The 23,663-nt window shown below is 43.7% G+C and overlaps 2 protein-coding genes across 5 annotated transcripts in view; one reads left to right on the top strand and one right to left on the bottom strand.

The window, feature by feature from the left end:
- The window catches only part of LOC139373553 (protein Jumonji-like), a 92,637-nt gene extending 84,094 nt beyond the window's left edge, over positions 1 to 8,543 (top strand). For both annotated transcript variants that reach the window (XM_071114200.1, XM_071114199.1), the window contains 9 exons: positions 354 to 446; positions 606 to 724; positions 844 to 914; positions 1,025 to 1,139; positions 2,112 to 2,400; positions 3,039 to 3,169; positions 3,471 to 3,654; positions 3,999 to 4,106; positions 6,390 to 8,543. In XM_071114200.1, the coding sequence (XP_070970301.1) occupies positions 354 to 446; positions 606 to 724; positions 844 to 914; positions 1,025 to 1,139; positions 2,112 to 2,400; positions 3,039 to 3,169; positions 3,471 to 3,654; positions 3,999 to 4,106; positions 6,390 to 6,572 (1,293 nt within the window). In that variant the 3' untranslated portion in view covers positions 6,573 to 8,543. The remainder of the gene's footprint in view (positions 1 to 353; positions 447 to 605; positions 725 to 843; positions 915 to 1,024; positions 1,140 to 2,111; positions 2,401 to 3,038; positions 3,170 to 3,470; positions 3,655 to 3,998; positions 4,107 to 6,389) is intronic.
- A 671-nt stretch (positions 8,544 to 9,214) lies between these two features.
- On the bottom strand, positions 9,215 to 22,033 carry LOC139372656 (dysbindin-like). Of its 3 annotated transcripts, XM_071112433.1 has the most exons (5): positions 21,690 to 22,033; positions 18,001 to 18,071; positions 10,978 to 11,211; positions 9,800 to 9,943; positions 9,215 to 9,694 (listed from the first exon to the last, which is right to left on the bottom strand). In XM_071112433.1, the coding sequence occupies exons 2-5, from the start codon at positions 18,038 to 18,040 to the stop codon at positions 9,441 to 9,443; spliced, it is 672 nt and encodes a 223-aa protein (XP_070968534.1). In that variant the 5' UTR covers positions 18,041 to 18,071; positions 21,690 to 22,033; the 3' UTR covers positions 9,215 to 9,440. The 3 variants fall into 3 exon arrangements, with proteins under 3 accessions (XP_070968534.1, XP_070968537.1, XP_070968535.1); XM_071112436.1 differs by lacking the exon at positions 18,001 to 18,071; XM_071112434.1 differs by lacking the exon at positions 18,001 to 18,071 and having other exon boundaries at positions 9,353 to 9,694; positions 9,800 to 9,934; positions 21,690 to 21,845.
- Positions 22,034 to 23,663: the final 1,630 nt, after the last annotated feature.

The following is a 23,663-nucleotide window of genomic DNA, read 5'->3' as shown; positions in this document are numbered from 1 at the left end:
TTCCATTTCAATCTTTTCCTTCTTTTTCTTGTAACCAAATCCCCAACACAAGCAGACCCATGAGATGTGAGTTCAGTACAGTAACCTAGCTTTCACATAGAAGAGGGGTGAGGAGAGGGTGTAGTTCAGCGGGGTATTAAATCCAGGGACGGTACAGGCAGATTTATTGACTATCAACACCCCTTCATTCTGAGGTGTCCCGGCTAAGGTTCATATTAACTACAGTCAAGCTCGGAAACTTTCAGGACAGACATGCAGCAGCAGAGACTTGCGATACAGTACGTGCGTTTACAGGGTACCTGACTTTGTTTGATGCTAGCTGTTCTGTCCTGATGTGGCTTCTCTTGTTGCAGGGGAAATCTGTATCGCTCACCAACTTCTTCAGGATAGCCAGGAACACCATGATCATGTGTTTTAACAAAGAGCCTGGGGCTGCTGAGGTCGAGGTAAGAATGGAACTAGTCTCAATCCCTACTGGCCTTCATGTAGAGGTCAGCTCACTACTGTAGCATTCCATTGACCTCCATTTATTAGTCACTGTACATTTTTGTTTTGTTCAGTACGCAGATTTATCTATCGTTTCTCCTATTTGTCTTCCTTTACAGCAAGAATACTGGAGGATAGTGGAGCAGAGGCACTGCCATGTGGCCGTGCATTATGGGAAAGTGGACACCAACACACACGGAAGTGGCTTCCCCGTGGGAAAGTCAGAGCCATTTTCTAAGTAAGAACCCAATGTCATCACACCCTAAACACAGTAATGCGTGGCGTAATAACCATAGAGTTAAAACATATATCTCTTGACTGGCCACTGTGTAATGACTGTTCTTCTCTCCGTTTCAGACATGGATGGAACCTCACTGTCCTCCCTAATAATTCTGGATCCATTCTGCGGCATCTTGGAGCTGTGCCCGGTGAGATTTCCAACCCGTCATCCTCACCCCTGAGGCGCACGTCTTTCTGAGACAATGTGATGCCTGTTGTGGTGTCTGCTATGTAAAAACTGACTTTTCTCTCCCCGTAGGGGTCACCATTCCTTGGCTGAACATTGGCATGGTCTTTTCTACCTCATGCTGGTCTCGAGACCAAAACCGCCTTCCATACATTGATTACTTACACACTGGTGCTGACTGCATTTGGTAAGTATCCCAACATGACCACCTCCCTCTCTTCCTCCTCACAGGTACATGTGTACTGTACAAAGACATTACAAAGATGTGTGGTTTTTCTAAGGTGACATGGAATATGTGATATAAAACATAATGCCATTGATAACTCGGATCAGACTTGTAATTAGCTGATCAAATTCCACCTTCATTGAACACACGCCAGTCTTTTGAAAATATGTATTGATGCCAAAGTGGCTCGCATTAGAGCTACATTTACTTACAACAAGAAATGTTTGGGTGGCAGCGAAAGCCACAGGCGTTGGTGTGTTGTGTATTGACCTGTTATGAAGGCAATGTTTAATCTCTTTGCATTAGCCCAACTTGAATGTAATGGTAATGAAGGGTTTGAGAAAGGGCGGTGGCTCTAGACATCCACCAGCCCAACCCTTCCCTCCCCATGTGTGCTACCTGCCCATTGGTGGTGACACAGGTGAGTAGAAATGTGCTAGGAGGTTCCTGAGATGAAGGCAAGTCATAATCATCATAATTGACTGCCTGCTATCATGAAGTATGAATGTTCCACTCATCTTTTCATTCTGTCTGAATGTCCGAAAGTTACAGGAAGTGCTAATTTGGGATGCCCTAGGACAAGCTTAAGTCTGTTACACTATTCCCAGAGTACTTAGTTGTCCAGTGAATCTGTTAAAAAGAGGTCTCATTCTAATATGCAATCACCATCCTCCATTTGACAGATGAAACCACAGACAGACAGACAGACAGCTCTACCTGCAGTCTGTCTACAGGCTATGATCCCCACAGGAAAGCCACCTCTTTAGGATCTCATTCTCGCTCTCAATCTTTCTCTAACTTTTTGAGGCAGAGCGTAAGCACAGACCGACCTAACTCTGACTGTTCAAAGCTGAGGGGTTACACAGCACAGCCGATGTTCAGCATAACACACACTCTTGCATGAGCCTGATTGGTCCTCTCTCGCCCTACCAGGTATTCTATTCCTGCTGAGGAGAAGGTGAAGCTTGACAAGGTGGTTCACACACTGCTGCAGGCCAACGGGACCCCTGGGCTGGAGATGCTGGAGAAGAACATCATGATCTCTCCAGAGGTGCTTTGTCGAGAGGGTATCAAGGTCCACCGCACCGTCCAGCAGAGCGGTCAGTTCGTGGTCTGCTTCCCCGGGACATTTGTGTCCAAGGTCTGCTGTGGCTACAGTGTGTCGGAAACTGTGCATTTTGCCACCCCACAGTGGATGAACCTGGGATATGAGGCTGCTAAGGTGAGTCTGAAGCCGGAGCTGCCACCCTGTGGCCATTTAGAGACATAGAGACACTGTGGCAGACAATGAGCTATTTATTTTGATTTAACCAGGCAAGTCAGTTAAGAACAAATTCTTATTTTACAATGACTGCCTACCACGGCCAAACCCTCCCCTAACCCAGACGACGCTGGGCCAATTATGCACCGCCCTAATTGTGCGCCGCCCTATGGGACTCCAGATCACGGTTGTGATATAGCCTGGGATCGAACTAGGGTCTGTATTAACGCCTCTAGCACTGAGATGCAGTGCCTTAGACTGCTGCGCCATTCGGGAGCCCTAGCCTAACCCTGTTCCTGGAGAGCTACTGCGTCCTGTAGGTTTTGGCTTCAAATGTAATTTAGCACACCTGATTCTAATAATTAGGTGGTTGATAAGATTAATCTGGTTAGTTACAACTGGGATTGGAGCTGAAACCTACAGGAGGGTATTGTAGCTTTCCAGGAACAGGGTTAGGCAGCACTGCTCTACAGTCTAAACAGGTTTTTGTTCCTGTTGATTAGTGTAGTGTCATGTGTGATCTGGTTGATACAAAAGGCTGTAGGATATTCTGTCAATGTTCTGTGTTAACGCAGTGTCTCTCTGCCTTCCCACTGTAGGACCTGAAATGCCGGCACATAGCCAAACCCTTCTCCATGGAGAAGTTACTCTACCAGATCGCCACGGCCGAATCCAAACGCGAGAACGGGCACATTCTGACTACGATCTCCGCCCTTCTCAAAGACCTCAGGTCGGTAGCCATGGAAACCGGGCACATCAAAACTTGGATGCTGTCACGGCCTTGTTCTTCATCCTCTGTTGCCATGTCAGTATGATCGAAGACATAGCTCAGTCGAACTGTGCTCAAAGCCAAGTTGAAAATATCCCGAAATCTTCTGTTTCAAATACACTCCATGATTTAATGGGTGGGCTTACTGTCTACGTCAGGGCGGAAAGACCTTTAGATAGTACTGTTTGCTGTACTGAGCTTTAATCACAACGTTGTGAATTGTCGTGTTCTGAATCACTGAGTTGTTGCTCCGCTCTAATAGGAACATAGAGATGAGACAACGACAGGAACTGTACGAGGCAGGGCTTCTGTCCTCTGCCCGCTACGGAACACATGATAACAGCCTGTTGCCCGGTGATGGACGCAAGAAACCCAGGAAGTGGCTGGCGCTGGAGTCGTCAGAGAGACGCTGCCAGACTTGCCAACACCTCTGCTACCTGTCCATGGTGAGAGCTGGCCCATGGGGAATAGTGCTAGGGTTAATTTGGGTCGGGACTGGAGATAGTGCTGGGCAAGGGTGAATGTAGTTAACCACTCCATGTACGGGGCGGCAGGTAACCTAGCGGATACGAGCATTGGGCCAGTAACCAAAAGGTCGCTGGTTCGAATCCATACGCTGACTTGGTGACAAATCTGTCCATGTGCTCTTGAGCAAGACACTTAACCCTAATTGCTCCTGTGCGTCGCTCTGGATAAGAGCGTCTGCTAAATGGTTTAAATGCAAAGATGAATTTAGTTTACCATTCCATGAAAAGATGTGTTGAATTCTGAGTTGTGATGTCCATCCCAGGTGGTCCAGGAGAATGAGAACGTTGTCTTCTGTTTGGAGTGTGCTTTGAGATACGTGGAGAATCACAAGTCCTGCAGAGGCCTCAAGATGATGTATCGTTACGATGAGGTAAGATTCCATCCCAGAAAACCGGGAACATTCCCAGGACATTAGCTAACATTCCGATTAAGGGCTCTATTCAATTTAAGCGTTACAGATTGCGCGATGGAAAATGATCATAACATTTCTGATTGAGCCATCGTATACAGCATTTAACATTAATACTGTCTCTGCCGCTGTGGGAACATTGCCTTTAAATTGGGCTTTAAGGCTGAACTTCCACGATACGGATTGAATAGAGGCATAAGTTCTAGTTCGGCTTTTATCGAACATTATGATGAAAACATTATTTGAATGTTTTAGATAAAATGTTTATTTTTTATTTTTTATGTTTTAAATTAAATATCCTTTGAATGTCTTCCTAACATTCACAAAAATGTTGTCCACAACATCTGTAACAACCCGCATAGAACATTCCCCTCATACAGTGCCTTGCGAAAGTATTCGGCCCCCTTGAACTTTGCGACCTTTTGCCACATTTCAGGCTTCAAACATAAAGATATAAAACTGTATTTTTTTGTGAAGAATCAACAACAAGTGGGACACAATCATGAAGTGGAACGACATTTATTGGATATTTCAAACTTTTTTAACAAATCAAAAACTGAAAAATTGGGCGTGCAAAATTATTCAGCCCCCTTAAGTTAATAATTTTTTCCCATTCCTCCTTGCAAAACAGCTTGAGCTCAGTGAGGTTGGATGGAGAGCATTTGTGAACAGCAGTTTTCAGTTCTTTCCACAGATTCTCGATTGGATTCAGGTCTGGACTTTGACTTGGCCATTCTAACACCTGGATATGTTTATTTTTGAACCATTCCATTGTAGATTTTGCTTTATGTTTTGGATCATTGTCTTGTTGGTAGACAAATCTCCGTCCCAGTCTCAGGTCTTTTGCAGACTCCATCAGGTTTTCTTCCAGAATGGTCCTGTATTTGGCTCCATCCATCTTCCCATCAATTTTAACCATCTTCCCTGTCCCTGCTGAAGAAAAGCAGGCCCAAACCATGATGCTGCCACCACCATGTTTGACAGTGGGGATGGTGTGTTCAGCTGTGTTGCTTTTACGCCAAACATAACGTTTTGCATTGTTGCCAAAAAGTTCAATTTTGGTTTCATCTGACCAGAGCACCTTCTTCCACATGTTTGGTGTGTCTCCCAGGTGGCTCGTGGCAAACTTTAAACAACACTTTTTATGGATATCTTTAAGAAATGGCTTTCTTCTTGCCACTCTTCCATAAAGGCCAGATTTGTGCAATATACGACTGATTGTTGTCCTATGGACAGAGTCTCCCACCTCAGCTGTAGATCTCTGCAGTTCATCCAGAGTGATCATGGGCCTCTTGGCTGCATCTCTGATCAGTCTTCTCCTTGTATGAGCTGAAAGTTTAGAGGGACGGCCAGGTCTTGGTAGATTTGCAGTGGTCTGATACTCCTTCCATTTCAATATTATCGCTTGCACAGTGCTCCTTGATGTTTAAAGCTTGGGAAATCTTTTTGTATCCAAATCCGGCTTTAAACTTCTTCACAACAGTATCTCGGACCTGCCTGGTGTGTTCCTTGTTCTTCATGATGCTCTCTGCGCTTTTAACGGACCTCTGAGACTATCACAGTGCAGGTGCATTTATACGGAGACTTGATTACACACAGGTGGATTGTATTTATCATCATTAGTCATTTAGGTCAACATTGGATCATTCAGAGATCCTCACTGAACTTCTGGAGAGAGTTTGCTGCACTGAAAGTAAAGGGGCTGAATAATTTTGCACGCCCAATTTTTCAGTTTTTGATTTGTTAAAAAAGTTTGAAATATCCAATAAATGTCGTTCCACTTCATGATTGTGTCCCACTTGTTGTTGATTCTTCACAAAAAAATACAGTTTTATATCTTTATGTTTGAAGCCTGAAATGTGACAAAAGGTCGCAAAGTTCAAGGGGGCCGAATACTTTCGCAAGGCACTGTAAGTTTCTTATGTTTCCAAGTAATGTAATAAATGTGTTCTGGGAACGGTCTTGCAATCAGGTGAATGTTTTATACAAAAATTGTATAATCATCAGCACAACTTGACAGTTTTTGTGTCATTAGAACTTTTTGGAACAATTTTGGTTTGCTGGGATGACCCGCTCTTATCTGGGTAGAATTGATCAGAACCTTCAACAGCGGAGTGGTGTAACGTGCAATGTTTGGATAAATATGATATTTGTTAATTTATAGTGCAGTGTTCATTGTAACGCATATGTTCTGTCTAATTCCTCCATTCTCTGGCTGTGCCCCCCGTGCCTTCGCCCCCCCAGGAGCAGATCAACAGCTTGGTGAAGCAGGTGTGTGGTAAGGCCCTGGGGAAGACGACCGAGAAATGGAACGGTGCAAGCCCAATCAAACCACCACCTAAACGCGGACCCCGGAAGAGAGAGACCGTGGAGGTGTCCCTGTCCCGCCTCTCCTCTTCCCACCTGTCTCCTGCAGCGGTCACATGAGGACGTTAACACCCCCCACTGCCCCTCCATCTTAGTTTGGAGAATCACTTGTCCTTTTTTTAAAGAAAGAAAAAATATAATGCCCCAAATCTCCCACACAACCTTACTATGACGAACTAGCCCACCCACCCCCTTAGTATGGCAAACTTGTGAAAGCAAGCAGTCTTTTTTTGCACTAGCACGGAAAATGTTTTTTTCAGTTTTTTTTTTCGGAGGGGGGGGGGGTTAGCATTAATTGAAATGTTCACAGGTAAATGTTGTGCCCCTGTCACTGCCCCCCCCACCCCCCCCCCTCCCCAATGTGTTGCAGTCAGACCCATCGCCATCTGTCACTCAACTGTGAACAAAGGGATGAGTGGAGAAGGTGCTCCTTTTTTCATTTTATTGAAATGACACAAGTAGAACCCAAAGTTCTCTCATCTTTAGTTTTTGAAGATGAGTTATTTTTATTCTCCTCTGCCTGCAGAAGCTCCTGTTGTTCAGGGCCTGTTGCTCCCTAACCCACGCCAGGTAGAACTTGAAAGGCAGATGTGTTTTGGCTGGCTTGTTTTATTTGGGATTTTAGCTTTGATTTTTAGATTTTGAGGAAGTCTTCTGTGTTTATTTTGTCATCGTTGTTTCCTTTTTCTTTGTTACTTGTGGAACTAGTGGTGCCATGGCTGTATGTCAGAAACACAGCCTGGGGTGCTGTGGCTGTATGTCAAACGGACCAAGGTGCCATGGCTGTATGTCAGAAATACAGACCTCGGTGCCGCTGGTCTCTGTCTCTGTAGTAGGAGGGAGGCCTCCTTCGCTAGCAAGTGAAAACTGTGCCTGATACTCAACAAAGAGATCCATTGTTTTTGGTGCTGTTGGTTATTATTACTGTATAACAATACAAAAGAAAGGTGGGGTGCTGGCTAACTGCTAGCCCCTTCTCCCACAGGGCGTTAGGGTTCTAGGCTCTCCTCTCCCATAGGGTTAGGGTTCTCGGCTCTCCTCTTCTCGATGTGCAATCATGTTAACATTCCATTCTTCCAGTCCTACTGTTTCATCTGTATCAGTTAACATTAATAATTTTATTATTTTCTATTTTGATTGTGTTTTTGTTCTAATGTGCGAGTAGAGTCACTAGTCAAAGGGTGTGAAATGTGAAATATGGAAATCCAAGTTTTTTTTGTTTTGGGGTGTGTATTTTAGGTTTTTCCCTTTTTTTCAGATGTATTATGAATTATTTTAGCAGAAGGTCCAACACAACATACATTTTTGTACATAATCCTGTAAATGTCTTTAAATACTCAAGCCTTTTCTGGGGTGAAGGAAGGAAAATGATACCATTTTTAAAGGTATTACAGGAAGCAAGGGAGGAAGTGCTTGATGAAGAAAAGCCTTACGTTTCAGTTTCTTCATCTGTGTGAGTTTGATGCTTACAGGGTTGCTCTGGTTACGTGTATACATTTTAAGTGCTGCTTACATCACTAAGACAAAGATATGGAGTAGCTATGGCCCCCTAGTTTTTTTTTAAGGTTTTTTTTTTCCTTTTAGCTTTACTTTTTTTAAAGAAAAGGGAACATATGTTCACAAAAATGTACTGAAAATTCAACAATGTAGTAGCTCCTCATGTTGCACTGAGCTTGCCAGTGGTGGCTGACAAGGTGATCCTATTATCCAGTTTGTTGGTTGTTGTCCTTTACAGAAGACTGAACTGTTTTAGGAATATTTAATGAAAACCAAGTCGGTCGTTTTCAACAAAAGTGGTTAAGTTTTTATGGCCTTACAATGTATTTTATTCAGATTTCTTTGCAATTTTCTTTTTCTACAGTATAAACTATTGCTCACGGTCTGGCAAGTTAATTTATTAGCACTGCGTCTCCATCTTTCCTTCCACTTGGAAAGAGTTCATGTTGGTTATATTGCCAGTTTTTTACTTTTGCAGTTTGTACTAAAGGTTTAATAAAAACGTACAGACAATTCACTGTCTTTTCTTTTGAACCTGCGTGTCTGTCGTTGTGGTGTTCTGAAGCTGTCATGTTACGAAACTAGTTAGCCATTCTACAAATAAGTATACTCCATGTCTAGGGGTCCAAGCCTGATACAAGTGTGTGCATTCAGTGTCAAACAAGGGTAAGCGGACAGATGTCTTTAATGTACCCAGGAAACAGTGTACTTACCAGGGTCCAGGGCGAGTTCTGTCCTGCCACTCTAGACGGCCAGCCCTACCAGACCCATTTAAGTTCAAATGGTGATAGCAAAAATGGAAATATCTAAAAGGTGTAATAACAAAAAGGTGTCAAACCAACACTGTTAAGACCCAACCAGACCGAGAGGATACTTAGTCCACCTCTCACTCTGCAATAACCTGCCAATCACCCACACCTGTGAGCCATTAGCAGGCAGTGCTGGCGCTTCAAGCAGCTGTATGATATAATCATGTTCTGACAACATATTCAGGTGTGTGCAATGGCCTCTAGTAAAGAAAAGAAACCGGGAATGTACGTAGCGCTCGTCTGCGGTGGCGCCGGTCAGCTGTCTCTGTTCAAAGGGTTCAGGCTGGGTTATAAATCAACAGACTAGTGGAGCGGGACTATGGAACATTGTCGTTCTATTCCAATTTCATTTCATTCTGAAATGGCACTAAGGGATCAGTATGAGAAATGGCAGTACAAGGGGGTGAAATGTTTATTACCAAGTCAAGAGATGTGGGGGGGAATAATACTGTAACCACAATGTTCAACATGGAATTAGTTCTTTACAAAACGGATGAAAATACAGTGAACATAAATGATGCATCTCTTCTTCCATGCATCGCAACCAGTCCTCGCAGGGTTTTGGGCCGTTCAGTGTCTTCGTTTCTACCCTGGCCTTTACGTGGCCTGTGAGCTGCTGTCCTCAGTGTTTAAGTGTCTGGCTTCTGGGTGGCTGGAGCAGTGGCCTCCCTGCTAGGCCTGTGTTGGGGGGAACCTCTGTTTCGTATGATTGCACCCCGGCAGTACAGTGGATGTGGTCCTCCCTACCCCCTTCATCCTCCCTGGCCTTGGTGTCCTGCCTGTCAGCGGATGAGAGGGAGGAGAGCGTGTGTCTTAGCTCAGCCTGGGTGGGAACCTGCAGTGTGATCTCTGTGGTTAACGACTCCACGTCTGGACCTGAGAGACAGAGGAGGGACGTTTTGTGCAGTGCCCGAGAACTAATCGAAGTATTAAGTTGCTGTTTACTGTGCATGTTTGTTTATATGTGTGTCTGTGTCATACCCAGCATGGGCGAGGCAATGCTGTTGTCCTCTCCCCCAGAGTGGAGGAAGACGTCAAGGCTCTCATGGTCGGACATGTCCGTCAGGTCCATCTGGTCCAGCATGTCTACGTTCACCTCCATGGATGAAAAGCTGCCTATTGGCCCTGAGCAGCAAGACACAGGTGTTAGTCACCAACGCATACAGCAATTCACCAAGAATGCAACGGCAAGGGGCTGAGTCCAGGAAGAGCCTCGAAGCCTTTTTGTTTTAAAACTCTCAAACAAATAAAAAGCCAAAATCATTAACTGCTTTCGGCAAATATTTATATTTGAACCCGCAACAGAATCTTGCATGCTAGCTTACTGACTATTCTTCAAACCTTCCGATTATTCAAACCCAACCTTCAAGAAATCATGTTCCATTAAAAGAGCTGATCTTCATCTGAAAAATGGTTTTAATCAATCCTCACTGACTTGCCAGAAACCCTGAAATTGTTCTAGGTTGATATCTGTAGGGTTCTATCCTGTCTAAATTGATTCCAGCCTGGTGTCTAGGGTTCTATCCTGTCGTAAATCATTCCAGGCGGTGTCTGTATGGTTCTATCCTGTCTGAAGTTATTCCAGTGTTGTGTCTGTGTTCAATCATTGTCCTGGATTCATCACCTTGCAGGAACAGTATCTGTTGTAACACTGGTGTTATCACGCGTTACAAACACACAGTGCACTGTGAGGGATGGTTGACAGCTGAGGCGGCATACCTCAAGGATACGAGGAGAGCAGGGCAGGACAGCAGGGTGGGGCAGAGTAAAGAGAGAGGGAACTGTTACTAGCCAGCCACGCAGTCACGCACACACAACCGGTGCTTTTCCAATGAGACTTACCCCCACACCAATGAGTCGCCAGTGTTTTATCTTAATGTAAGCTGTTTTTTTCCATCAATAGTGTGACACTAAAGACTTGTGGTGAGCAAAATCAACAATGTCTTGATAATTCAAATCTGTTTTGAGAAGGTGCAGGTCTGCCGGAGCCATGGCCCAGTGTAAACCAGATTCTGGCCCATGTAGATCGAAACAAAGTGTGAACCTTTTGGGTAAAACACGGGTAAATCCTTATTGGAAATGCACCAGTATACACACACCATCTGTCACTGTGACCATACTTTTCCATTGAAGATAAGGCGTTAAGGAGGGACTCTCACCTCTCCTCTCACTGATCTGCAGGTAGCCGGTGGACTGGTACTGGTCCATGTCTTGCTGGAATGCCTCTTCAAAGAACTTCTGCCTCTCCTTCAGATTCACCAGGGCAGGCTCCACCTCCTTCAGCTTAAACTGGCTAGACTCCATCTCCTTTGGCTTCACCTGGGGAGGATCCGCCTCCTTTAACTTAACCTGGGCAGGCTCCGCCTCGTTCACCTGGGCTGGCACCTTATCCGCTACACAGGGCCGAGATATTTTCATTTAAATCTCAATAGCATCATTTCTGGGTAAAAATGAAGTACATTTCTGTGATTATTTTTTTTCAATAAAAATGGTCAAAAAGAAACAAAAATAGCTTCTTAGCAAAGAACAGTTTCTCAAACAAGAATTTTGCTTGGCCGTTCTGGGAGTGGTCTGAGTGGGGAGGGGAAAACTGAAAACTAGCTGTTATTGGCAGAGATATTTGGACCTGGTCTGTATTGGTCTAGTCACTAGGCAGGCCAAAACTCCATCCCATCAAAACAGGCAAACAGCTCATACATTGAAAGGTCATTATCATAATTTTCTCAATTTCACAGTGTTATTCCAACCGCATAGTGTGGAAATATATATAAAACACAAGAAAATCACATTTTTGCCTGCACTGGGCTTTTAACAGCTAAACTTAAATAACAATTAATGATTACCGGCATTGATTACAGGTGGTTACTAGCGTGGATTACAGGTCTGTACAGCATCCCATATGCACTATTGTAGCTCTGTTGCATGAAATAATTTGATACAAAATGCTGTGATATCAGATGCCCTAGAGCTTGGGCCTTTGAAAAGAAACTGACTGTCTGTGTCTGGACGGTGACATAGCCTACTGACCATCTCTGTCTGTCTGGATGATGACAGAGCCTGGAGATTTCAGACGACACAGTGTCACTTCAGCTAACTGTTTCTCTCAGACGGGGAGAGTCCGTTATATAAGAACGATCTAAGTCACAAAAGGGAGAGAGAGACTGGGACGGCTAGTGGGAGAAAGAGAGAGAAAGAGAGCGAGTACAGTTGACGTCCCCATTATCAGCAGCTGTCCCCAGTCTCTCTCCCCCTTTCTTTCTATAGCTTCCCCTCTTTCTCTCCATCACTCACTGTTGCCCTTCCACTCTTTATCGTTGTATGTGTGCTGCTGAGTGTGGTTGGTGTGTGTGTGTGTGTACAGAGTGTCTGTGATTTTTTTTTTATGTGTGTGTTTGTGTGCCTGTGTACGTGCATATGTATGTTTGTGTTGTGCTTTTTTTTGAGGATGAATTAAAGGTAGTGGGGTTCCTAAGGGACTCCAGTGTGTTTTCATTACTGTGGTTAGTTGGCTTTGACTTTGTTAACCCTGAGAAATAAAGATATTCTGCCCCTGTAGAATGTGTCTCAACTCGGCTTGACATAGTAAAATTGCTGTAAATATGTTGTAAATATGAAATTAGTCATATATACTGTGCCAAGATGATTGAATCATGTCCCGGACCTGCTGTTTTTGACTCTCTCTCTCTCTCTCTCTCTCTCTCTCTCTCTCTCTCTCTCTCTCTCTCTCTCTCTCTCTCTCTCTCTCTCTCTCTCTTTCTACACCACACCACACCACACCTGTTGTCTCGACCTCTGAATGCTCGGCTATGAAAAGCCAACTGATATTTACTCCTGAGGTAGTGACCTGTTGCACCCTCTACAACCACTGATTATTGCCTATGAACATTTGAACATCTTGAAGAACGATCTGGCCTTAATGGCCATGTACTGTTATAATCTCCCCCCGGCACAGCCAGAACAGGATTGGCCACCCTTCAGAGCCTGGCTCCTCTTCAGGTTTTTTCTAGGGTCCTTTCTTCTATATCTGCATTGCTTGTTGTTTGGGGTTTTAGGCTGGGTTTCTGTATAAGCACTTTGTGGCATCTGCTGATATAAAAAGGGCTAAATAAATACTTTTGATTGATTGCTCATGTATGTGCTATCAAATAAAATATTTGTATGTTGACTGATGAAGAAATCTGTATTTATAGACATTAGTATTTCATCCAAACATGTTCCAACCATACCAATAAACAGGTGCGTGGGTATTACTACATAACAACTCTTAATGGGTTGTAATCAGAATGGATGACCAAGGTTCACTTATAAAGCACACAGTGCATTCGGAAAGTATTCAGACCCCTTGAATTTTTACACATTTTGTTAATTCTAAAATTGATTTAATTGTTTTTTTCCCTCATCAATCTACACACAATGCTCCATAATGACACAGAAAAAACAGGTTTTTAGAAAGGTTTGCAAATGTATAAAAAAAAATAAAAAAAACGGAAATATGACATTTTACATAAGTATTGAGACCTTTTACTCAGTACTTTGCTGAGGCACCTTTGGCAGAGATTACAGCCTCAAGTCGTAGGTGTGACGCTACGAGCTTGGCACACCTGTATTTGGGTAGCTTCTCCCAACCTTCTCTGCAGATCCTCTGAAGCTCTGTCAGGTTGGTTGGAGAGCGTCGCAGCACAGCTATTTTCAGGTCTCTCCAGAGATGTACGATCAGGTTCAAGTCTGGGCTCTGACTGGGCCACTCAAAGACATCCAGAGACTTGTCCCGAAGCCACTCCTGCGTTGTCTTGGCTGTGTGCTTAGGGTCGCTGTCCTGCTGGAAGGTGAACCTTCGCCCCAGTCTGAGGTCCTGAGCGCTCTGGAGCAGAATTTCATCAAGGATCTCATTGTTCTTTGCGTCGTTTATCTTTCCTTTGATCCTGACTAGTCTCCCAGTCCCTGCCGCTGAAAAACATCCCACAGCATGATGCTGCCACCACCATGCTTCACAGTAGGGATGGTGCCAGGTTTCCTCCAGATGTGACGCTTGGCATTCAGGCCAAGGAGTTACATTTTGGTTTCATCAGACCAGAGAATTTTGTTTCTCATGGTCTGAGAGTCTTTAGGTGCCTTTTGGAAAACTCCAAGTGGGCTGTCATGTGCCTTTTACTGAGGAGTGGCTTCCGTCTAGCCACTCTACCATAAAGGCCTGATTGGTGGAGTGCTGCAGAGATGTTTGTACTTCTGGGTTCTTCCATCTCCACAAAGGGACTCTGGAGCTCTGTCAGAGTGACCATCGGGTTCTTGGTCACCTCCCTGACCAAGGCCCTTCTCCCCAATTGCTCAGTTTGGCCAGGAGGGTAGCTCTAGGAAGAGTCTTGGTGGTTCCAAACTTCTTTAATTTAAGAATGATAGAGGCCACTGTGTTCTTGGGGACCTTCAATGCGGCAGACATTTTTGAGTACCCTTCCCCAGATCTGTATCTCAAAACAATCTGGTCTCAGAGCTCTGCAGACAATTCCTTTGACCTCATGGCTTGGTTTTTGCTCTGACATGCACTGTCAACTGTGGGAACTTATATAAACAGGTTTGTGCTTTTCCAAATCATGTCCAATCAATTAAATTTACCACAGGTGGACTCCAATCAAGTTGTAGAAACAAGGATGATCAACGGAAACAGGATGCACCTGATCTTAATTTCGAGTCTCACAGCAAACGGTCTGAATACTTATTTAAATATGTTTTTTTAACGTTTTTTTACATTTGCAAACATTTCTAAAAACCTGTTTTCGCTTTGTCATGATGGGGTATTGTGTGTAGATTGAGGGAAAACATGAATGTAATACATTTTAGAATAAGGCTGTAATGTAAAAAATATGGAAAAGTCAATGGGTCTGAATACTTTCCGAAGGCACTGTATAAGCAGTACATTTATATTAGTATTCTGTGAGAGGGTTTTGGCTGGGCCTCTATGAAACTGGACATCATTATCTGATTGCAGGTCTCCATTTAGAGTGTTGCCAGACTACACAATCGAGCCGTCTCGTCCAGCCCAATACTGGAAAGTAGGCTAACGCAAGCACATCCCACCACAGAGACAACAGATTAGCAATAAACACCATTCACGAGGACACATTACACACAATACAGAACAATGCTGTCAATTTCCCTCCCGTATTCTTCTGAAACGCATCAGCTCAAATTATTGTCTATTATTAGATTTTTAAAAATGCATATAAATAATGCATATCATTTGGTTCTTATAAACTCAAAGGAAGGATTGTCTACTCTGAAATGAATTTGTTATGCATGGTTAAAAAGAAGATGTACCAGTGGCCTGATGAACCTCACATTCTTGACAGTTGTAGCAGTGCATTTATGCAATGTTACTTTTAGATTGCAGGTATCTTTCTCACAAGTGTTCAGATTTAAAGAAAGGTAGTAGCCAACATGAAAATAACTTACGCTGTTAATAGTGGCGAGTTAGAAGTAAAGGATCAGTAAGCAGTAGTGGAGAGTTAGAAGTAAAGGATCAGTAAGCAGTAGTGGAGAGTTAGAAGTAAAGGATCAGTAAGCAGTAGTGGAGAGTTCGTATGGGTTAGGGTTAGTGATTGAGGCTGGAGTTGAACTGGGATGTGGACATAAAGCTTGGGTTAAGGTTAGGGTCATGGTTGAGGTTTGGGTTAAACTGGGATGTGGGCATGAAGCTACTGTAGGGTTAGAGTTGTGGTTGAGACAAGGGTTAGGGTTGAACCGGCATGTGTACATGAAGCTAGTGTTAGGGGTGTGGTTGAGACAAGGGTTAGGGTTGGACCGGGATGTGGACATGAAGCTAGGGTTAGGATTAGGCTAAAGGTTAGGGTTAGTATTGAAGCTAGGGTTACACTGTGATGTGGATATGAAGCTAGGGTTAAGATTAGGGATAGCATCATGCTCATCTGTGCTTGTCTGGCACACAGGATTAATTACATTTATGTATCGAGCGCCTCATGACAAAGTGAACTGATTAATGACTGTGAGGGGGGCGCCAGAACGACAAGACCACTCTGTCTTTGTTTGCTTTGTTTAATAGCTTAATTTGCATCCAGCGTACATGTGCTAGAATGATTATGGCAAAGCAAACACACACACACACACACACACACACACACACACACACACACACACACACACACACACACACACACACACACACACAGAGAGAGGTGTTTCCACTACAGTACTCACGGGAACACAGTGCCCAGGCTATCTGCATTCTACTTTGGTTTGTGCAGATAAGAAAAGCGTAGGAGTGGGAACCTGGGGGCAAACTGAGTCACTCTACTGCTGTCAGGCCCACTCAACATCCTAGAGAGAGAGCTGGCAGAGTCAAATTAACAACACTCTATTAGAGCACTAAGCATTTTATCTACCAAACACTATATATATTAGAGCACTAACCGTTATATCTAACAAGAACTATATCTATTAAAGCAACAAGCATTATATCTACCAAGAACTAGGTCTATTAGAGCAATAAGCCTTACAGTGAGGGGGAAAAGTATTTGATCCCCTGCTGATTTTGTACGTTTGCCCACTGACAAAGAAATGATCCGTCTATAATTTTAATGGTAGGTTTATTTGAACAGTGAGAGACAGAATAAGAATCCAGAAAAATGCATGTCAAAAATGTTATAAATTGATTTGCATTTTAATGAGGGAAATAAGTATTTGACCCCCTCTCAATCAGAAAGATTTCTGGCTCCCAGGTGTCTTTTATACAGGTAACGAGCTGAGATTAGGAGCACCCTCTTAAAGGGACTGCTCCTAATCTCAGATTGTTACCTGTATAAAAGACACCTGTCCACAGAAGCAATCAATCAATCAGATTCCAAACTCTCCACCATGGCCAAGACCAAAGAGCTCTCCAAGGATGTCAGGGACAAGATTGTAGACCTACACAAGGCTGGAATGGGCTACAAGGCCATCGCCAAGCAGCTTGGTGAGAAAGTGACAACAGTTGGTGCGATTATTCGCAAATGGAAGAAACACAAAAGAACTGTCAATCTCCCTCGGCCTGGGGCTCCATGCAAGATCTCACCTCGTGGAGTTACAATGATCATGAGAACGGTGAGGAATCAGCCCAGAACTACACGGGAGGATCTTGTCAATGATCTCAAGGCAGCTGGGACCATAGTCACCAAGAAAACAATTGGTAACACACTACGCCCTGAAGGACTGAAATCCTGCAGCGCACACAAGGACCCCCCTGCTCAAGAAAGCACATATACATGCCCGTCTGAAGTTTGCCAATGAACATCTGAATGTTTCAGAGGACAACTGGGTGTAAGTGTTGTGGTCAGATGAGACCAAAATGGAGCTCTTTGGCATCAACTCAACTCGCCGTGTTTGGAGGAGAAGGAATGCTGCCTATGACCCCAAGAACACCATCCCCACCGTCAAACATGGAGGTGAAAACATTATACTTTGGGGGTGTTTTTCTGCTAAGGGGACAGGACAACTTCACCGCATCAAAGGGATGATGGACGGGGCCATGTACGTCAGATCTTGGGTGAGAACCTCCTTCCCTCAGCCAGGGCATTGAAAATGGGTCGTGAATGGGTATTCCAGCATTACTTATTTCCCTCATTAAAATGCAAATCAATTTATAACATTTTTGACATGCGTTTTTCTGGATTTTTTTGTTGTTGTACTGTCTCTCACTGTTCAAATAAACCTACCATTAAAATTATAGACGGATAATTTCTTTATCAGTGGGCGAACACACAAAATCAGCAGGGGATCGAATACTTTTTTTCCCTCACTGTATATCTACCAAATACTATATATATTAGAACACTAACCATTATATCTACCAAGAACTATGTCTATTAGAACACTAACCATTATATCTACCAATAACTATATCTATTAGAGCAACAAGAATTATATCTACCAAGCACTATATATATTAGAGCACTAAGCATTCACTGCCATTAAACTATCTAATGTTCATTTTCAACCGCTTACTCACTTCATTGCTGGACCTGTCAGTGTTCTACGTCAGCAAACTAATTTAAACCAGAGGCAACTGTAAACCAATGGTGGCTTATTTCTGTGACCAACACATATATTTTCATAGCCTCCAGTGATGGTTTATCTCATAGTTACTCCTATTTTAAACACATTTATGGACAATGAATAGATTGTGCAAGATGGACCTCTTCCTCCTCCATCTTCTCCTCCTCCTTCTTGCAGCATTCTCAAGCCCGATGGACAATCAGCACTAACCCTGAGTGGGAGAGAGAACCATGAGTAGGGAACATCACTGCCAAATCAGCAAGTAACCAAGCAACCAGTACAAAGTAGTACCACACAGTATACCACTGGTAATATTCCACTGTTTCCAACTTCTTAGTCTGTTAAAACTCCTTGCACTGCAACACATTCCAATGTGTCACCTTCTCCTAAGTAAGCATTTCACTGTTAGTTTATACCTATTGTTTATGAAGCATGTGACACATTTGATTTCGTTTGATCCTTCCTTACTGACCCAATACCTATCTGGCTGCATTTACACAGGCAGCCCAATTCTGATATTTTTGTCCACTAAGAACATTTAACATCAGATCTTTTCCAAAGCTAAACTGATTGGTCAAAAGATCAATTAGTGAAAAAGATCAGAATTGGGCTGCTTGTAAGGGCCTCCCTAGTGGCGCAGTGGCCTAATGCACTGCATCACAGTTCTTGAGGTGTCACTACAAACCCGGGTTTGATCCTGGGCTGTGTCACTGCCGGCTGTGACCGGGAGACCCATGTGGCAGTGCACAATTGTCCAGGTTAGGGGAGGGTTTGGCCGGCTGTGAAGTCCTTACTCGAATGACTCCTGTGGCAGGCTGGGTGCATGCATGCTGATACGGTCGCTAGTTTTCATTGGCGCGGCTGGTTAAGAGAGCAGTGTGTCAAGCCTCAGCCACTGTGTGAGTCTCCTCCCTAACCAAGCAGACAGTAGATTAGAGCTTCTCTGTATATGAATATTCCATAACCTTGCAGTATCACCATTTCAGATGATGTTTTACTGGAAAAAAAACTCACACACAAGTTATGCTAAATCATCTCTGGAGAGCCCTGTCGAAGGAAGAGGCAATATGGTTCTACAACAGTCTTTTAGAAGATTATCAATGATAGATAAGATTATGTCATGTCATCCCAGTGTTCATCTCTCGTGTACAGATATACAGTTGAAGTCGGAAGTTTACAAACACCTGAGCCAAATACATTTAAACTCAGTTTTTCACAATTCCTGACATTTAATCAGAGTAAAAATTCCCTGTCTTCGGTCAGTTAGGATCACCACTTTATTTTAAGAATGTGGAATAATAGTAGAGGGAATTATTTATTTCAGATTTTATTTATTTCATCACATTCCCAGTGGGTCAGAAGTTTACATGCACTCAATTAGTATTTGGTAGCATTGCCTTTAATTTTTTTTAACTTGGGTCAAATGTTTCGGGTAGCCTTCCACAAGCTTCCCACGATAAGTTGTGTGAATTTTGGCCCATTCCTTCTAACAGAGCGGGTGTAACCGAGTCAGGTTTGTAGGCCTCCTTGCTCACACACGCCTTTTTAGTTCTGCCCACAGATTTTCTATGGGATTGAGGTCAGGGCTTTGTGATGGCCACTCCAATACCTTGACATTGTTGTTCTTAAGCATTTTGCCAGAACTTTGGGAGAATGCTTGGGGTTATTGTCCATTTGGAAGACCCATTTGCGACCAAGCTTTAACTTCCTGACTGATGTCTTGAGATGTTGCTTCAATATATCCACATAATCGTCCTTCCTCGTGATGCCATCTATTTTGTGAAGTGCATCAGTACCTCCTGCAGCAAAGCACCCTCATCCCAACCGTGATTCACGGTTGGGATGGTGTTCTTTGGCTTGCAAGCCTCCACCTTTTTCCTCAAAACTTAACGATGGTCATTATGGTCAAACAGTATTATTTTTGTTTCATCAGACCAGAGGACATTTCTCCAAAAAGTACGATCTTTGTCCCCATGTGCAGTTGCAAACTGTAGTCTGGCTTTTTTATGTCAGTTTTGGAGTAGTGGCTTCTTCCTTGCTGAGCGGCCTTTCAGGTTATGTCGATATAGGACTTGTTTTACTGTGGATATAGATAGTTTTGTACCTGTTTCCTCCAGCTTGCGTATAGATGAACGTGGTACCTTCAGGCATTTGGAAATTGCTCCTAAGGATGAACCAGACTTGTCCACATCGTGCCAACCCAGTATAGGCATCATGCCATTCGTCAGGTGTGCCAACATCTGTCAAATAGGCTAAAATACTCCAGACTGCAGTAACTCATTACATAACATTTCCTCGTTTTACTAGCCTTGTGAGGACTTCTGATACCAACAAGGATAGTAAGAACCAAACCACACACATACACACAAGCACACATGCCACATGCACACACAACCACACTGTAAACAATGCTTTGGGGGCAACCTTTAATTCCTTCAATATGCAGTTGCTTCTTCTTTCATTTTCTCTCTTTGGCTTTGCTAACATTGTTGGTTCCCTCTGGCTTTCATCATAGTGGGCTATTCAGAGCCACCAGCTAATGTTCCCTCTCCTCTACAGCACTGTTATTGTGAAGCTTTTCAATAGATTACAGAGACCAATGTTCAATGTCCTGTCCTTTCTCCCTGTCCTGTTCTATACTGCCCTGTCCTATCTCTGTCCTGTCCCATCTTTTTCCTGTCCTGTCCTACCTCCGTCCTGTCCCATCTTTTTAATGTCCTGTCCCATCTTTTTCCTGTCCTGTCCTTTCTTAGCTCTGTCCTGTCCCATCTCTTTCTTGTCCTGTCACATCTCTTTCTTAAACACTGTCAAACCATTCCATCGAAACCATCCAATATTCTGCTTTCAAAATGTGTGGCTGTGTTAACAGACCATGGAACATGAATGTTCTGAGACATACAAAGGGGATGGATGGATGGATGGGTGGATGGATGGATGAAAGGGGATAGGGAGGAGGGAGTTGAACATGATGGTGGAGAGGTGGAGGAGGGAGTGGTGGAGGAGGGGGATGGATGGGTGGATGGAAGGGGATAGGGAGGAGGGAGTGGTGGAGGAGGGGGATGGATGGATGGGTGGATGTATGGAAGGAGATAGGGAGCGGTGGAGGGGGGGGTGGATGGATGGATGGATAGATGGAAGGGCAGAAGGAGAAGGGATGTGGGGGGTTCAATAATAATGAAAGCAATAAAAAGCTTTCATTCTCTCATCTCCTGTGTGTGTGTGTGTGTGTGTGCGCGCACGCCCACACTGAGCTGACACAATAAGTCACATCACCCATCAATCACTGGTAGTTACAGCACCAATAATTTCCATCCCAGACGTTTTGTTATTCATTAATAACATATGTATCTTAGTATTACTGTGTGTTCAGTTGTGGTTGAAGGCTTGCATCTTATCCTCTTCACTCCAAATGTTTGACATCAAATAATGTTGATATGAATTCCGTGCACGCTTGAAACTAAATCCATACGTTTGAATCTACATCCAACCCATTTAAAGATTAATCTACTGCCACCAAAAAATTACTACATTTTTGTGACAACTGTGACCATTATCAAAGTTCAGATAAAAAAAAATGAAAATAAAACCAGTTAAAAAAAGGCTACCAGGAAAAAGAAGAAGCATATCTACAAATATTACAACTATCTAATAATCATGCATGGATCAACATCTGCGATTCCACCATACATTGGCATGTAGACATTATGACACAAACAGAAAACAATCAAGAAATAAACCAATACAAGCGGGTGTCAGTACCATAGAAATATAATTCTAGCGCTGTATTATATGCATATATACTGTACGTATATCTATGGTGGGTACCTACAGCTATTCCTCTGGCTGCCGTCCATGGATCCTGGAGAAGAAGACATCCCAGCGGTGTTGTAGATCAGAGCCAGAGGAAAGGGAGAGGAGGGCAAGATGGGCTGTGGACAGGGTGAGGCGGCAAAGAGAGGCGATGTTACCAACTCTCAATTGCAGCACCGTCTGTCTCCCTCTGCGCTCATCCTAAGAGGCTGCTTAAACCACTATCTCACACACACAGTCATGCACATATACAGTATTATACACACACACTCTCACACACAGGAGTACGGCAGCAACGTTCTCCCCCACACTGGCTGTCTGAAAGGGTCGAGCTGCTGCCTGCAGGCTGAATGGTCTGGCTGTGGAGACAGAGAGGCTTCAGCACGGCTAGGAGCTGGGGATGGACCAATCTCACGGCTAGGAGTTGGGAATGGACCAATCACAAGGCTAGGAGCTGGGAATGTATCAATCACATGGCTGGGAGCTGGGGATTGACCAATCACATGATTAGGAGCTGGGAATGTACCAGTCACTCAGCTAAGAGCTGTGAATGTACCAATCACACAGCTAAGAGCTGGGAATGTACCAATCACATGGCTAAGAGCTGGGAATGTACCAATCACATGGCTAAGAGCTGGGAATGTACCAATCACATGGCTAAGAGCTGGGAATGTACCAATCACATGGCTAAGAGCTGGGAATGTACCAATCACATGGCTAAGAGCCACAGTCATAGAGCTCCGATAAGAGCCGGGAGAAGCAAAGAGAGGCAAAAAGTGTGAGTGTGTGCATTTGTGCACATGTAAGACAGAGCGAGGAGGAGTAAGATAACCTCTGATATGATGTGTTGTTATCATTTACATCTGTCTGGACAATAATCCAAATCCAATAAGGCTGAACATCATAACAAAAATCAGCCCCTCTTCTTCTCTCCTCCCTCTTCTCTTAGGGCCCAATTCAGATTTAGGAAATGTACGCCTTTTATTTCCTACGCACTTCTCAGTAGTTGGTTTTCAGACTTACAGAACCAGTCAAACGTTTGGACACACCTACTCATTCAAGGGTTTTTCTTTATTGTTACTATATATACTATATATTGTTACTATAATAGTGAAGATATCAAAACAATGAAATAACACATATGGAATCATGTAGTAACCCAAAAAATATATTTTAGATTTTAGATTCTTCAAAGTTGACACCCTTTTCCTTGATGACAGATTTGCACATTCTTGGCATGCTCTCAACCAGCTTCACCTGGAATGCTTTTCCAACAGTCTTGAAGGAGTTCCCACATATGCGGAGCACTTGTTGGCTGCTTTTCCTTCACTCTGTGGTCCAGCTCATCTGAAACCATCTCAATTGGGTTGAGATCGGGTGATTGTGGAGGCCAGGTCATCTGATGCAGCACTCCATCACTCCTTTTCTTGGTCAAATAGCTCTTACACAGCCTGGAGATGTGTTGGGTCATTGTCCTGTTGAAAAACAAATGATAGTCCCACTAAGTGCAAACCAGGAGGGATGGGATATTGCTGCAGAATGCTGTGGTAGTCATGCTGGTTAAAAGTGCCTTGAATTCTAAATAAATCACTGACAGTGTCACCAGCAAAGCACCCACACACCATCACACCTCCTCCTCCATGCTTCATGGTGTGAACTACACATGCGGAGATCATCCGTTTACCTACTCTGCGTCTCACAAAGACACAGCGGTTGAAACCAAAGATCTCAAATTTGGACTCATCAGACCAAAGGACAGATTTCCATTGCTTCTGTTTCTTGGCACAAGCAAGTCTCTTCTTCTTATTGGTGTCCTTTAGTAGTGGTTTCTTTGCTACAATTCCACCATGAAGGCCTAATTCATGCAGACTCCTCTGAACAGATGATGTTGAGATGTGTCTGTTTCTTGAATTCTGTGAAGCATTTATTTGGGCTGCAATTTCTAAGGCTGGTAACTCTAATGAACATATCCTCTGCAGCAGAGGTAACTCTG

Source organism: Oncorhynchus clarkii, chromosome 18 (genome assembly GCF_045791955.1).
Source record: "Oncorhynchus clarkii lewisi isolate Uvic-CL-2024 chromosome 18, UVic_Ocla_1.0, whole genome shotgun sequence".
Lineage (NCBI taxonomy): Eukaryota > Metazoa > Chordata > Actinopteri > Salmoniformes > Salmonidae > Oncorhynchus > Oncorhynchus clarkii.
Note: the sequence above shows the minus strand (reverse complement) of the source record. Positions and strands in the feature narration are given on the sequence as shown.

Coding starts and splice junctions, on each gene's coding strand:
- LOC139372656 (XM_071112436.1), bottom strand. CDS start 21,735: ATGTCTTCTTCTCCAGGATCCATGGACGGCAGCCAGAGGAATAGCT. Junction 9,944..10,977: donor GCAGATCAGTGAGAGGAGAG/GTGAGAGTCCCT, acceptor CTTGCTGCTCAG/GGCCAATAGGCAGCTTTTCA. Junction 9,695..9,799: donor CATTGCCTCGCCCATGCTGG/GTATGACACAGA, acceptor TCTGTCTCTCAG/GTCCAGACGTGGAGTCGTTA.